The 16,721-nt window shown below is 41.7% G+C and overlaps 2 protein-coding genes across 3 annotated transcripts; both read right to left on the bottom strand.

Moving 5' to 3' along the window:
- Positions 1 to 5,614: 5,614 nt before the first annotated feature.
- LOC139299656 (inward rectifier potassium channel 2-like) lies at positions 5,615 to 6,931 on the bottom strand. Of its 2 annotated transcripts, XM_070922497.1 has the most exons (2): positions 5,763 to 6,931; positions 5,615 to 5,732 (listed from the first exon to the last, which is right to left on the bottom strand). In XM_070922497.1, the coding sequence occupies exons 1-2, from the start codon at positions 6,929 to 6,931 to the stop codon at positions 5,615 to 5,617; spliced, it is 1,287 nt and encodes a 428-aa protein (XP_070778598.1). The 2 variants fall into 2 exon arrangements, with proteins under 2 accessions (XP_070778598.1, XP_070778597.1); XM_070922496.1 differs by having other exon boundaries at positions 5,615 to 6,931.
- A 3,300-nt stretch (positions 6,932 to 10,231) lies between these two features.
- On the bottom strand, positions 10,232 to 11,380 carry LOC139300608 (inward rectifier potassium channel 16-like). Its single transcript, XM_070923759.1, has one exon. It carries the CDS (start codon positions 11,378 to 11,380, stop codon positions 10,232 to 10,234), a length of 1,149 nt encoding a protein of 382 aa, XP_070779860.1.
- Between the last annotated feature and the right edge of the window lie 5,341 nt (positions 11,381 to 16,721).

Genomic DNA, 16,721 nt, shown 5'->3' with positions numbered 1-16,721 from the left:
GTTGCCGCTTGTGTGACCAGACACACCCACCGTGAATAAATATACATATTGTCTTTCAGCAGGCTCGGGGAATGGAAAAAGCCTGAATCTCATCCAACATATTGTACCTGCTGGATTCTCCTATTCCTCCCCTGAGTGTCATGAGACACTCAGCTGTCGAAGATAGAGCCAAAATGAGTGTCAGCAGGTGTGTGTGTGTGTGTGTGTGTGTGTGTGTGTGTGTGTGTGTGTGTGTGTGAAAGGTTATTATAGTTCAAAAATCAGAAACTAAAATTAAATGTAAGCAGGGGAAAACAAGCAAGTAAAACAGCAAGAGAGAGAGAGATGATAGACTGTTTATAAAGAGGCTAAAATCAGTTTTGGGGGTAAAATATTTATGTTACTTTTAGACGTCAAAAGTCTTGTGGTCAAATATGAAAGTACTGAAAGAATAAGTGATGAATGAAAACTACAAAATTAAAACTAGTAAACCCCATTTGGCACTATGATGAGAGGGGACAGATCACTACAGGGGTTTCACTCTCACTAGCCAGGAATCCCCTTCACACACACAAACACACAGCAGCAGAAGGTTCTGGCAAGTGTGTCAGCTGTTGGCTGTTTGGTGAAAGACATTTATCTGTGATCTGACACTCCAGTCCTATTTAAAGTTAACTGTAAAACTTTAAGGGTCCAGTGTGTCGGTGTATTCTAATATCTCAGACACTCAAATCAGGCTCATTCTCTTTTACGTGCAAGGAAAGAAAACATATTTTTTATTTGCAACAACTCTAAAATGCATATGAGGTATTTGCATGTTCCCTGACCACACGAACTGCTGTATACTTCACCTCTGTGTGCCTGCCTCCACAACCACCACTTCTACTTAGAGCATGTTGGCTGATGCATTTCTTTGCAAACTGGCATTAGCGTCTCCGCAGCAGACACGTCACATAGGATGTTTGGCAACGTGATCACCCTCCAAGACGACAGGTGAGTCTCAGAGCTTTGCCAGTCCTCATTAGTCAACTCGCTGCCACCATTGACTGACTAGCTGGCGGCATGAGGCAGCAGGTCTCCACTGCACCGTCAGACCCACCAGAGGCCTTACGCAACTGACATGTCATCAGAATTATATAATTACCTAATATAATCCCATTGCACTCTAGGAAGACGTGTCACAGTGATGTTTTTGCCAGTTGAGGGGCATGGCTTTAAATGAGGCTACAAATGACGATGCTGGAAATCAATAATAATAACTTAGAGTTGCGTTATAAGTTATTGTGGCATTCCCGATCTGAGTGACCTGACTGTATCAGATCACAGGCTTCAGCAGGCCGTTAATTACAACCTCGCCATGAAGAGAGCATGTTGCATGAGTTATATGCTTGTCAAAACCAAAGTCAAAGCTCCCATCAAGCACATCCCTCAGACTTGTATCGGCTTTCGTCCTCTGAGAAGAGTCTGCAGGTTCTGTCCCACTTCCAGACTGGTCGAGGCAATAAGTCATTTTGACTGAATGGTTACAATTTGAGAGCGTCACCGCTACGACAGCTTTACTTCACTGTCAAGATTATCGCACCGCTTTCTCGGAAGTCACACAAAATGGAGTAGCTGAGTGCAACAGAGACGTCACATCTGTCAGATGGCTGGAAACAAAGTTTGTGCTGATGGGATAAACCTGCGTATGCTTCAGCTCAGTCATGCACTTAAGTTCGATTATCTCTTTTCACGTCTGACACTGCAGATAGAGCATCGTCATCACTCAACACTTGCCTCATCTTTTCCCCCAAAAAATATGCGGCGGACAAATCACACATATCATGTCTTCAAGACAAAGCCAACAAAGTCCTGCTGCGTTTGACCTCAGCAGCACTCATAACACATGAATTTAGGCCAAACACTTACAGTTACATCTATTTATAAAGACACAGGCTGTGGATGTGTCCCACATAAGATCAGAGTTGGATCATTTTTCTGATATAATACCTTTTTATAAATATGTTCAGGAAAGACTTTGTCCAGACTACGCACGCTTCCTCCTGAGCGGTAAATATGCCTGTGATTTTAACACTCTCTAAAATTATGCGTATAAACTGTCTCTATGTGGCAGTCATTGAGATAAACCAGCAGTGGGGCTTTTACAGGGGGTAACAAGAGGACACATGCTACATTTCCACTGGTCATATCTTCATGTTTTATGGGTTCATGCTGAGGTCTGGAGCGTGGAATATGTCCACTCGACTGTACGTTGTTCTGTCCAAAATGCTTAAACTGTAACCTTATTTAGCACAAAACAGACAATATGTATCATGTGTTGCTTTACTCTGCTGAGGAATTGTTTATGTTTATATTTACCCATCTAATCTGAAGGACAAGCTGACCAGCCTGTTGTTAATAAGCCAGTTCAGGGGAATCCGTCAGAGAGACGTCATCAGCATCATCGACAGGAGCTCTCTGGCCAACAATGGCTGTCAATTCCAGTTCACAGTTCAACCCAGCACGGACCGAACAGCCACCATTTCGGTCAGCTAAATGTCATCGCAGAGGTTTCAGGACTGTAGCTGTGACATTGCTGAGAGGATATTTTTGATAGGAAGCTGGAAGTAAATGATCAAAATGTTTCATATAGCAAACCTCACAGCAGGACTCAGACCCGTCTAAAAGCAAAAAAAACATCATCAGCTTTTACATTTAATTTGCCATTGGCAGAGAGAGACTCAGTTAGTGTGAATTAATTAAAATTATTTTCCAAAAGGAAAAGGGACAGTCCCAATTTTCTCTCCAAGCTGGAGCTTTGTGGTAGTTTCATTGGCTAATGTGGAAAAAGTCCCGAGGCAGCACCCACTTCCTATGTAGAACCAAATCAAATCGGCTCACTGCCTCCCTGCGGACGTGTCTGATCAATAGATCCCCGACTACGTCTCATGCTGGCTGAATGCAGCTGTGGATGGAAACGAACTAAATTTGCCGACAGATGTGTCATACCGCAAGCCCACGTTCATCTCTGATACAACCATATTGATCACATCTATTACTTCATAGAGCTTTATGCATATTCATGCTGTATTAGAGGAGCTGCTGAGTGATCACATGATGCTGGCTGCGTCCTCTCTGGAGTATTGGTGTGTTATGCAATCAGTGTGTCTATGGGGTTTTGTAGACAGATCACTTTAAGCTCATTTCTATTGAAAAAAAGATTTGGATTAATCAACAGCGGATCATACTTTTGTTCATTCAAAAGACATATAAATTCTACAGGACATCCTCCGGCTAATTCTACACATTAACACCAATCCTCAACACACTCAGTAGAGCAGAATACACTTATTTTCCACAGTTTACTGAAAGAGATCGGGAAAAGCGAATGATGCGTTCTTTCCATCGCTGTCATTGAAAATGACTTCCAGCGGGAGCCCGACTGATATAGCATGGGGTCTCTGTGGGCTTTCGCAGAACTGGAGTGAGTCAGTTTGGTGAATTATACTAAATGATGGTGCGAGCTCTGACAGCTAGCAGCCTGGAATTTGGGCCACAGCTCCAAATTAGAGGAGCAGCATGTGTGTCCACAGCTAAAACAGTCGAGCAGGCCTCGGCTCACCAGCTCCAGATGTCACAAATTTCGGGTCAAAATGCAAACCCTTGGAAAATTCTTGCTCAGTAGACGGTTGATGCATCAGATGGCTAAGAGTTATTAATCAGTTCAAAGATCATGCACACACAGTATCACCCGTTGACTTGTTTACAATCAATGCATCAACTTCATAATGATTTTTTTTTATGTTTTTATTGAAAAAAAGACATAAACAGTTTTCAACAACTGCAATATCAATATACAGTATTTGCCTTATAATTTACAAAAAGATAAAAAAAATCTGTACAGTCTCTGGTTTGTGCAGGAAAGTGGGAAGACCCTGGTAGAAAAATAAAGACCTAAGACAGGAGAAGTGTCAATGTGAGAACAGATAAAATGTTTTATTTCCTTACCAGAGAAGCAGTACCGTGTTCTGGCTTCCACTGACCGTAATCCATGAATGTGTCACAATAACACCTAGAATAAAAACATTAAAGCTCAATCTTGCGTAAGACTGAAGTCAAGTGTACTACGTCTGCCCAGTGATTTGTGATTGTAACTGAAATATTAAATAAGCAGACCTGATCTTTATTAAGACAAAGCAAGGGCCCATTCAGAAATGACCAAAAAAAAAAAAAAAACTTCACAAGACCCACAGTGGTGATGTGTGAGGGGGGTAACTACGATGTGTCCAAATTCTGCACGTCTGCCATGGCAAGAACACTGATGTTAATACAAAGCAGACTAAATAATTCAGTGTTTCAACAGCCAACCGCTGTTAGATGAGGAAAAGTTCAGGTTTAAAATCAACATCAACTAACAGATGAGTTACGGTTGTCGCTTACATATATGTACACATTTGGCTTTGGGTAATAAAACAGTTTCTGCTGTTATTGGGGGATAGGGTCAGGGAAGTGCACTAAAGCTTTGGAAAACACACTGACAGAATCATGCTTGTCTACATCTAGAAATAACATTATAGGCTGCATCTGCAATCTTCAAAATGGATACTTTAAAAGACAAATAATACATTTTGGCTCCTAGATTTCTCTCTAAACATACAATATGTAACGTAGCAGCACTTATCATCAACATTCATAACCTCGGCTCAGAGGTTGAGCTTCCTGTCACATTCTACCACTGACTTGTATTGCACATTAGAACATGAAGACCTGCAGGGAGTGGCAGCATACTGCACAGTGAATCACCTCCGAATGCTTCTTCTTCCTGTGACATCTATTGCAGTGTGTGCTCAGTCGAGTGCCTCCACCAGAGACTTTTACTAAGGCACACATTGCAAAAGATGCTTTACTTAGACAAGTTGATAGGTTGAGGAGCATTAGTGTACTTGTGCAAGACTTTTCTCTCTCCTGCCTCACGCGGTGAGAGCAACACCGAGACCACCACACTGACGGAGACTGTAAATATACTTTGCTAAGAGACCAGCTCATTAACAAACAGCAGCCTTTGTATGGGTGGTTTAACAGGTCAAAATGTTTTTAGTAGCCTTTAAAACAAGATTCTTGAACTTAAAATGACAAAAAATATATATTAATTTAGGTTGGCATTTAAAAACAAATCTCAAAGCTTCAGGTTCAAATCTTTTGTTTTGAATCTTTTTAATTAAAATTAAATATATATTTCAATATTTTAGCCAGTCACTACCTTCTGTGACGTTTAGGCCACAAAGGATGCTCAATGCAAAATGTGCAAACTAGGAATATGCACTTGAATAAATTAGAAACTGCAGTTTTCTAGAAAACTCGACATTTTTCTGAACCCAATTGGCTTTTCTAATATAATGTTTTAAGAAGGGCAGCCTGCACAGCGTGTAAGTGAAGGCATCTAACCCTTTCTATCCCTCTAGCTCTATGCAACCAGTTCATTTATCACCACTTTCACCATAAACAATACAACGTGTGGATTTCCATGGTGTCTTGTGCGTGGGCTTCTGCATAGAGAACTTCATACTCAAATCACAGTCTTTTACAAACTGTCATGCATTATAAACAACAGCAATCAGGAAAAAAAATTCAAGCTGGTTTTAACATACCCCATGTTTCATATTTCTGATTCTGCTGTCAAAGGCCTTGATTCTAAAGGCAAAGAGTCCAGATTGCATTCAGAGTCTGACACCACGTCTGTGTTTGTGTCCTCAAGTGCACAAACCTCAACACCCCTCATCTGCCTGTCTTCCTCCTCCTCAAACTCCTCTTCCATCTCGACTTTTTCGAGAGCCACCTCGTTCTCATAACAAAAGGAGTTCCTCGAGCTGGAGCCGTCGGACTTCTTCTCAGCTAGTTCCCTGGCACTGCAGTTGGGTGTGCTGGGTACCTCATACGTGTTGTCAAAGCGAGAGTAGTCCACTTTGTAGTAGTTCTTTTCCTCAAAGAGCACTGGCTCAAAGCGGTGGCCCCAAAGGATCTCGCTGGCCACGTAGGAGCTCCGACACTGAGTAGTCATGGCTGTAGCCTCGACCATGCCCTCCAGAATCACTACGATCTCAAACTCTGACGTCTCCAACTCCTGTTTGCTCATCTCGTAGAACGGACTGTCCTCATCAATCTCATGCACAATGGTGATTGGAGACACCAGGAAGATCCGGTCAATGCCGCTATCGAAGCCTACGTCAATGTCTACCTGATCCAGAGGGATGAACTCTCCCTCGGCGGTGGTGCGGGACTTGAGTAGCTGGGCCCTGACGTGGGCCTCAACCAGGTGACTCTTCCTCAGGTTCCCCACACGCCACATCAGGCAAAGTTTACCGTCCCTCATGGCCACTGTAGCATAGTGGCTGAACACCAGGGTCTCATTCCTCTTTTTGGGCTTGGCCATCTTGGCCATGACAGCACCAATAATGAAAGCATCAATGATGCAGCCCACGATGCTTTGGAAGACGACCATGAAGACGGCAACGGGGCACTCCTCTGTCACATACCGATAACCATAGCCAATAGTGGTTTGGGTCTCCACTGAGAACAAGAAGGCAGCGGTGAAGCTGTCCACATTGGATACACACATCTGAGTCTCGTTCTCTAAGTCCCCGTAAGAGAGGGCCACAACCCAGAAGACAAAGCCAAAAAACAACCACGACAGCAGGAAAGAAAGGCAGAAGACGAGCAGCATCCAACGCCAGCGTATGTCCACGCAGGTGGTGAAGATATCTGCCAGGTACCGCTGGCCTTTCTCACTCATATTGATAAACTGCACATTGCAGTGGCCATCCTTCCTGACGAAGCGGCTCTGATGCTGGTGCTCTGTGTGCACCTTGTTGACATTGCCATTTCCGTAGCCATTCGGGACGCCAATAGTGGCCAGCTTCATGCCGTCTTCCTCAGAGGACACGATGCTGTAACGGTGGCTTCGCACACTCCCCATTACTTCCACCTGGGAGGGCTGGGCCGATTCTGCTTTGGAAAACAGTCTAAGTTTTTGGTAGAAGCGTTGGAGAAACAGTTTTGAATGATCCCGGGGACAAACTCAAGCAGAAAATGTGGACAGCAGGACTAGATCCTAAAGGGAACAAGGGAGACCGGGCCTTTGCTTCTGCAGGCGTGCTGTGCACCTTTGGTGAGGGCAGGTCACTCCTATCTGACGGCTGCTCTGGACCTCATCAGTGAAGTGGGCTGTGGAAATTACAGACAGAGAAAAACAGTTTTAAAGTAATTGGAAGGAAACAGAGCAAAGATCAGTGTGTGTGGGTGTGTGGTTACCTGCCATCTAAATAATGCATTATACACTCATAGCAGCACTATTCTTGCATACACAGACAACAAACAAACAGTGTAGTGCAGTCAGAAAGCACAGGGAATGCATTGTGCATGCGTTATCAGTAGTAGATTAAAATTATTATTCAAGCACTTAGATAGCTGACAAAGTGGGAAAGGATGTTTACCCTGCTTAATGTGAGTATTAATTAGGCAGGTCAGTCCATGGGGAGCTGAGTCAAGTTACAGATCAAGTTCATGTGAATCCAGTGAGCCACTGGAACAAAGATACAAGTAGCCACTCTGTGCAGATGTGTCTCTAAACTCTAGTGCATACAGTTATAACATGTTGCAAGCATTTAAAAACTCACATCACGTTCACTAATTACCACATTTCATACTGTTTAATTGTTAGTTATTAAGTGCACGGTTTCAATAACACACATGTGCATATGCATAGCCAAAACAAACTCACAACTACATCATGTAACAAGATTGAATGAACCTTGCAGCTTTTCAGAGAGGATGGGTCTCTTTCTCTGAAAGCAACAGTAACCTTGCATCATATGTAATAGAGCAACAAGGGCAGCTAAATTAGAAAAGCTATTGACTTGGTGTGTGTGTCCTGAAAGGTCCATTAAAATGCAACACCACAGGCTACAAACGGCCATGGTCAGCCAGACATGCTCTGCTTGTGCCAAAATAACTCCCCACCTCCACTTCTGACTCGATCCCATCTGAGGGTCACTACTGTGTCAAAGTGAAAAGATACAAAAAGAGGTCGACAAAGTGTGAAATAAAGTCTAGGGGCCATTTTCAGGAAATATTCTGAGGACATTTTCTTTGATTTAGTTTTGAAAACACAGATGCAGACGTTTTTATTTAAATTCCATCATGTAATTGTGTGTGCGTGTGTATTAAACTGTCCTGAAAGTGATCAAAAGTCATGTGGGATGAGATGCGCCGGACGTGGTCCTAAATCCCCCTGCATCATCGTTGTTTTTCTCAACTAATGATGTCACTGCTGGGTCGACCAGAAATAGCAACCTGTCACGCACACTAATGGGAATATGGGGCTCCATTCATTCACAGCTCATAACATCCCAAAGAATTCTGTTTATTGCATTTTAGTGATTTTATATGATATTGAAAGTGCTGTATCCATCTCTTAAGTGCTTATTATCAAACTGCAACATTCACACCGGAAACTCAGACTATTGCCTTATTATAAGCACAGTATCCAGTTTTTGTGCATTCAACCAGTATTTGTTGAATGCACATAGTTTAGACTAGAGAGACGACTATACGTCCAGTTGAAAGACCGTTGAGAGAGTATTTGTGTAATACTTTGTGCAGTGCATGTATTTTTAACACAGGTGACCCCCAGTGCGAATCAAACCTCTTAACTTTTGGGGTGTTGGTGCACTGACACCGAGCACATTACAAACCCTCTCTCCCTCTCATTGCAACTGTCACCGTTTATTGGCTTCTTTCTCGCTGAGCTTTCATCTGCTCACTATATCGCATCACTTATTATTACTGCAGGTTGGTGCATGGTGACAGGCCGAGGCTTCCAGAGGCTGCACTACCTGTGATTGTTTGTTTTGCATGTGTTCTCAATTAGAGCCAACAGCTGAGGCAGATGGAAACTGGTTACATAAAGCTGCTCTATTTATTATTACACTAATCAATACCTATGGACAATCATCCAGCAAATGGTTTTACAACACTTGTTATTTTATAACAGGAGCCTATTTATATTTTTTTGCAGTAAAGTCACATATTTCTATTCATTTCATGTATTCATACTTTATCTTTTTTACTCTACAGGGTCAGTATAGTGCAGCTCACACACAGACATCATGAGCTGCAGGGTTTAGTTCAAATCAAGGGCAGGCAGATCATCCAGTCCACATCCTGCAATCTCCAATGGCAGATGCATGAAAATATCATTAATAACAATAAAATAGAAATGAATACGAAGACTTGTGATGTTTGAAGCTACATTATAACACAAGAAACAGCCTTTTTTTCATAACATTCTCATTACAGGATCTTATTCTTATTCGGCATTTTGCAGTGAGACTAAACACCAGTTATTGCAGAGTGTAGCTCCACACATCACTCTCATGATTAGAGATGCATCTTCCCCGCTTATTGCGCCTACCTGTTGGTCCTTGCAGCGCAAATCTGCCGATTTCTTGTTGCAATAAGTCCCATATGCGTCCCTCTTATTCTTGCTGCTCTTTTCTTATGTTCACTTAGTTTCCCGTCTGGCGCTGCAAATTCTGCCATAACCCTCTCCAGCAACACTGAAGAAGATGTTTGTCGTTGCAAAGACAGACTTTAAAAACACGTGCGCCTATCCCCGCCCCCCCGTCGCAGCGGCGGCCAATAGGAAGCTGCAGCGCCTGTTTGAGGGTCTGAGCCCACATGGAGGGGTTTTATGATGCGTCTGAGTGGAAGACCAGAGGAGCCAAACCCCCTTTTCTTCATAGAGGGACGCTGAGAACTAGACGTTTTAACTGGAAATCGTCAGTTTGAGTGCAAAACATCTTCAGAGTTGCTACCAAAATTAAATAACTATAATTTGAGTTTATATGTCACGAGACTAAGTATTTGTCCTTGAATCAAGCATATATACTGAGCAGTGTGGAGTAGGCCTACTTTGTGAAATATGTGACTTTCCAAAATAATCACCACTCCTGGAGTAATACTTACTGAACACAAGGTGGCGATGTAGAGCTACAAAGAGGATGAACTCTCACAAACACTGGCATCACATGAAGTGAATTAATGTTTCAGAGTTTTACAAGGACAATGAGGCTTTTATTTGACTTCATGGGTTTTATTCATCTAAAACATAAAAAATCACAACAGTTATAAAGTCACATATAAATATATTTACAAGAGCATATCTTATCATCACCAAAACGTCGACCCTATATTATAACGTGCAGATTTCTGGTTGCTACAAACATGTTTGCTGCATCACCTCTCCACTGACGTCAGGGTTCACCTGGAAAGTGTGTCCGTTTCTCTTGACTACTGGAAAGAGAGGACTGTGAGGCTGACTGCCCTCTACAGGACGTCCCCCCCTGTCAAACTCCTCTGCACTGAGCAGGGGCGCCGGCACCCACATGGTCTCATTGAACAGAGCATAGTCCACCTTGTAGTGCTTCTTGCCCAGTTTCAGCATGTCCTGGAAGCGCTGACCCCAGCGGATGTCTGCTGGTGTGTAGGTGGTTCTCGTCTGGTGGAGCATACCTGTGGAGTCCCCGGTGTAGGTGAAGGACACCACCAGTTCAAAGTCGTCCCCCAGCAGGTCGTCAGGGCCCAAGCTGTAGAGGGGACTGCCGGGCACCAGCTTGTGAATGATGGTGGCTGGTGTGGCGAGGACAATGTCTCGATTCTGGATGTCCAGGTCCTGGTATGACATCACAACAGACCCCTGTGGCTGTCTTACAGAGCGGACTAACAGGGCCCTGGCAACACCCTCCAGGATGTGATTGCCTCTGAAGTCCCCAAGCCGCCATGAGAGACACAGAACCCCGTCTCGCAGGTTGACCACTGCACATCTGCTAAAACCCACCGTCTGAGCTCTCTTACGAGCAGACGCCATCTTAGCAACAACAATACCAATGACAATGGTGTCAAGGAGGCAGCTAAAAACATCTTGAACCGTCACCACGATAATGGCCACCATACAGTTCTCAGTCATCCCCCTGAAGCCATAGCCGATAGTTGCCTGGGTCTCCATCGAGAACATGAAGGCTCCAGTGAAACCACGCACGTTGTCCACACAGGGTTCGTTATCTGCATTGTCAACGTCTCCGTGTACGTGTGCAATGAGCCAATAACAGAGGCCGAAAAAGAGCCAGGAGAGGATGTAAGAGAGGGAAAAGATGAGGAACATCACCCTCCAGCGGATCTCCACAAGAGTGGTGAAGATGTCCATCAGGTACGGGCTCCAGTCTCCAGGGGCCTTCTGGAAAACCACAGGGAAACTGCCATCTTTCTGCATGTAGCGTAGCCGCCTGCCCTCACTCTGCCTGCCCAGTGTGTGGATCGTAGTGTAGTAGGTGTCAATGACGGCCTGCTCGCCCCTCTCTGTGCTCATTGTGACCGGGGCTACCTTTCAGTCTCCTGGAGAGAGACCAGAGATGAGATGCAACATGACAAAGTGAACTCGTATACTCATTACATGTGAGTAGAATGTAAAAGGCTCTCAGACTTGTTTGTGAAGCTGAACCCTTCATGTTTGAGCAAGCAGCCTAGGTCAGTCTTAGCCTCGGGCTATCAGCAGCAAATGACTTGAGCAGTGTCCAGCTCTGGGTGTGAAAAATATACTTCAAGAGCACGAGTTTCTGACTGGTTGATTATTTACCAGAAGCTCCATTACGGCCTGGACACTGTCCAAATCAGTTGTGCTAAAAGCTCTCTATAAACACTTTAATATCTACAACAATATAACCAAATGTTATCAAGCAGAGTAATTCTTTCATTCAGCTTGTTTTGTCTAAAGTACTCTGAATAAAATCTATTGAACACTTTGATATTCAGGGTGGAAGTATTTCAGCTAATGCACAATTTACAGTTGTAAGAATCATGAAATTTAAATTAATTTCATAATTCAACACACCATGAACTGAGCATTATAATAGTTGCGTAAGTGATTAAGTGACAAGCTACCCAGGACCAAAACTATGTTTATCATATTGCTTGTTCCTTTGGGGTTTAAACAAAATATTTTGGTCAAAAAAAAAGTATTTGAAGACTTTGACATAATATATAAAAAAAAAAAATGCATGCATGTTTTCCCCTGATCGCAAATTTATTTTTGTTTTCTCATACAAGCTTTATTGACTTGACACACCTTATATTTCTGTGCTCCTTCAGTCTTGACCTTGTTCAGGTATTGATCTGAGCCCATGATGATATTTACAGATTTGGCCACGACCATCTGACAAGATTAACTAAGGCTTTGGGTCAGTTGGGAGTCTGTTTCCCACAGGGAAGAACCTCTTTTTAATCAGTTTGGCTTATCTCTTTAGTTTTGAGTTTTGGCAAAGTCTGTTGCCTTCCAGATGTGACCCAGAGGTGTCGCAAACAGGGAAGCAGGCTTTTGACAATATACCTAAACTGAAGTATTTTAGAGAAATAAAATGTATGCATCAGTTTCCATAAAATATCTATATGTTTTTGCCAGAAGTAGCCGTGAGGACAAGGCCACAAATCCTAAGAAAGTGTGTCTCGGTTAATTAAGCAAAACCTCGACCTCATGCAGTTATTAACATATTTTTGTCTTCATGAGGGTAAATTATTATCCTCCAACCACCTCTAACAGCTTTCACCTCCAAATGTCACCTCAAATGTCAAACTTTAACCACACCACCTTCTCCTCCTCAGAAACACAAAATACCCCAAAGTCAGGACATTTCTATCACTTTCTGACAGCTGCTTGAGTTGTCACTGATGAAAGCAACGCTATCAAGTGTAAGTGTGAGTGCACAACACTCACTCATTGATCAATATGTTTTTTTAAACCGTGTACTTCCTTGCAAGAAGTCTGTCAGACTTTTATCTACTTTTTTATTGCTTGATTGAGTCGCCTGAGAACACGTAGCTAATGTTTATCTGAGTTTATGATAAATGGTTAGTTTTGTGTTTCAATAAAGGCTCCAAAGATTCATAAAACAAAGAAATGATTATGTGAGACAACCAAAAAAAGCAGTCAAAATCTTAATACTAAAAAAATCTTAATCTTAATCTCTAAATCATAATATTTCATTGACACGGTAATGTTGCAGCAGGAGGTGACAGTATTTGATAAATAAGTAGAGGAAGCAAGTTACCAAGTCAACATGTGTTTATAAGTAGATGAATACTTGACTCAGTGTCACAGCTTTCAGACAGCTGCAGCCTGATTTCTACACAGCAAAGACAACAACAGGTTACAGGACAATCAGGGCTATAGGAAACAGGTCACCGGGGCCGACGTGCCCTCCAACACAACGAGCAGGGAAAATTACCAAGACTAACCTTTGTTGTTAAGGTACGGTGTTTCCAATGTTATTCTGTCTGTGTATATCAACGTTACTCTCTATTTCTTTACCTTTTTACATACCTGTACCTGTACTTACTTAATTTAATTTATGTTTCATGCATATTTATTGGACACTACAGTCTGAAGTCTGAATTAAATGTCATGATTCCTATGTTTTCTTGCATATTTCTTTTTATACCTTCTAGCTCCAGGAATTATTTTGTGTTATATTTTGTTATATAATGTTTTTATGCTCGTATGCACCGAATCATGACTATTTTTTTTTAAAATTCCAATGAATGCAGTTGATGATGTTTCCACATGTTTAACATCAATTTCACAGCAAAACACTCCAGGGGGAAAACATACAAAACTAAATATAGGACAAGAAAAAGAACTTGTTCCCATTACATAACATCCTCCATGATGTGGCTTCAGTTCACTTCATGGCAGTACTTAATACCTGCTGTTAAAGAGTTAATTTAGAGTTTATTTATTAAAGTATTGTTTTGTATTTAATGTTGTACCTATTCAGCTGCATTCATAATTATTTAGTAACTTTATGCTACTTACAAGAAGTCTAGTAGAATCTCTGACACACTTGTCTTACCACCACAATTCTGCAACTCGTAGAAACACAAAGCCAATATGATTTTTTCCTGAGCATGGAAAATTGAAATCTTAATTGATATTAGAATTCTAGTTTATTACTTTGAATAAGTCATTAATATACCTACATATCTTATAAAAAGCACACATAGTATATTTCAATATTCAACTTACTTGCAGAGTAGAAATTAGAGTTTGTCAGGTGTCACATGAGCCCATCAGTTCTGCAAAGCTTTAAACGATGCGTCGCCACAGCAGGTAAGTGACCTCTGAGTTCAGTCGGTTGCAGAGTGTTAGTGGGCCGGCCTGGTCCTGAGGCAAAGTCCCACTTTCTTCTGATATCACAGCAATCACTTCCCTCTGAAACCTTATTGGACAATCTGGAAGAATTTATGACCTGTGGAATATTTTCTTCCTCTGGACAAAAACATCAAATGTCCTCTTAATGTTTTTTTTCCTGGGTGATGAAATAGAAATTGCGTAATTCAAATATCCTCAATTGATAAAGGCAGAGAAATATCGATGATTTGAAGGTTTTTCGGCGGGTTATTTTGCAATATGTATAATTGAGTCATTTCCCTTCAAATTTCCGTGATTCATTAGACAGAGAGTTAACCTTTGCTCCATCAGGTGGAGTCGCTGTCATTGGCACAAGGATTTTCTTTGTCTCTGTCCTCAATTTGGTTCTGATAAGGCAAGAGAGATCACAGCTGAACCGCCAGGACACACTAAGTGCAATAAGCGCATTTATTGCAGCCATAAGAGCATCCGAAGCAGTTACGACGAGGTCAACAACACCAAAACAACCTTGTTGTGTTTTTAAAAATAGAACATGACCCCCTCCCTCCCCACCTGAAACCTACCTGATTCATCAGGTATTGGTTTTCTAAGATGATGTGTGAAGACAGAGATAAGAGACATTCCTCTGAGAGATAACCTGGAAAGAACAGTTCATTCTGTCATTTACAGGCAGCAACTGTATAATGAATGAGTGAAACAGAAAATAGAATGACTTCCTTTACTACAGTACATAATAATTTACATAGCATAAATGTGAAGGAAACAGGACACTGGCAAATAGGCCTATATATGACACATAATATAGGTCATGAGTCCAAATTGAAAATATAAAAAACTGCTGCAGTAAAGTAAAGAAACATTATTAGCTCTATTAACAAGTCAAGCACTACAACATTTGTCAAGAAAATAAAAGTAAAAACACCTACAGTATGCAGTCAGCAGAAAAACAAGGTAGTAAAACAGTTGAAACAACATGTTGAAAGTCTGCGTGTGACTGTGTGTTAAGGGTTATGCAGAATACAAACCTGGCTGGATTCAAGGGTCATGCAGGTTTAGAGGTTCAGGTCGAGTCAGTAGAGGCAGGTTTAAAGTTGGAACTGAAGTAGGAAGGTGATTTCATTTTGTCAGGGATGAAGAGTCAGGACAGACGGGAAATTATGACAGATCTTGGGAATAAATCTTATAAATCTGATCATTGGGTGGGAGGGACAGTTTTCAGAGGATATTGATTTGAAGATATGAGCCAAGAATGCAGAGACGTGTTTTTGTAGTATTTTCTTCATAAAACGTGAAGCAGACACGTGAAGCAAAACGTGAAGTGATCACCTGTTTTCCAAATGATCACAAGGTGCCCATGGGGCCAAGAAGGAAGTCGAGTCAAACACAGGTCCCTGGTTAGGGAGAAGCCTGAGTCGCGTGGAGAGCTTTTGAAACAGTGAAGGGAGTTGTTTGTCGGATATATTTGAGACCAGAAGGTGATAACCTCAGCTGTGGCCGATAATGATCAGGTCAGTAAGGTATGTAACAAATGTGAAATATTCAAGATAAAGCACCTGTTTGTCAAAGGCGCAATGGTCCAGACAAAAAAAGGAGACTTATACAGCTAAAAGGATTGTATGAAGGGTTTCAAATTATTTCAAAATCCCTTTTCCATAAGGCACTTCACTGGACCAGAGACACACCAGCAGCTCATGCTGGAAGATGGAAACATCTGTTTTTACCCTCTGGAGTTGTATAGCACATTGTAAACTGCCCCTTCTCCACACGCATGGTATCTTTTTCTTTCAGCACAAACTCAGCTATAAGTCTGACTTCTCATTTTGTCAATTTAACAAAGTGTGAAGCTGCAAGGAACCCAAAATACATGAAAAAGCACACACGCGTCTATAAATATGATAATAATTGGTAATAACTCAGAATATTACTATAGAAACAGTTCTAGGTTGTAAAAAAAAGATTGTTTGACTATTTATACAAACGAATACAACAGAAAAATGTAAGAAACAATAATGCATAGTTTACTGTATGTTTTTTAATTATAACGTATTTGAAAATAACACTTAAAACAATGGCACTCATTCTTCTCTGTTTTATAAATATGTTAAATCTTTACATCTGCAATGATGTAAAGATTTAACATATTTACCACCACCACCACCACTCCATAATATCATATAACACTTATAGATACAAATAAATGTTGTGGCAGTGTTTTATGAAGCCTTTATATAACCTAATGAGCTTGTGAGCCATATTGTCAAAAAGCAAAATACAAAAATGACAAAACCTGAATTCATCATCCAGCTGTCAAAACAAAGTGTTTTTAATGGCCGCCCTCCCCCGACTGCACTGAAACCACTGCGGTCTCAAGTCTTTGTCCTGCATGCATGACAGGGAGACCGGCTCTTTCAGGTTCGCTCTCCTGTATGACAGCCACGGCTACGGTCCCATTGTAAAGCAGAGCAGCATGGCCGGCCATGATGACAAATAGCAGCTGGAGCTACCT

Source organism: Enoplosus armatus, chromosome 17, assembly GCF_043641665.1.
Source record: "Enoplosus armatus isolate fEnoArm2 chromosome 17, fEnoArm2.hap1, whole genome shotgun sequence".
NCBI classification, from domain to species: domain Eukaryota; kingdom Metazoa; phylum Chordata; class Actinopteri; order Centrarchiformes; family Enoplosidae; genus Enoplosus; species Enoplosus armatus.
This window is presented reverse-complemented; position numbering and strand designations above follow the sequence as displayed.

Excerpts from the sequence above, each read along its gene's own strand:
- LOC139299656 (XM_070922496.1), bottom strand. The coding sequence starts at position 6,931 with ATGGGGAGTGTGCGAAGCCACCGTTACAGCATCGTGTCCTCTGAGGAA.
- LOC139300608 (XM_070923759.1), bottom strand. The coding sequence starts at position 11,380 with ATGAGCACAGAGAGGGGCGAGCAGGCCGTCATTGACACCTACTACACT.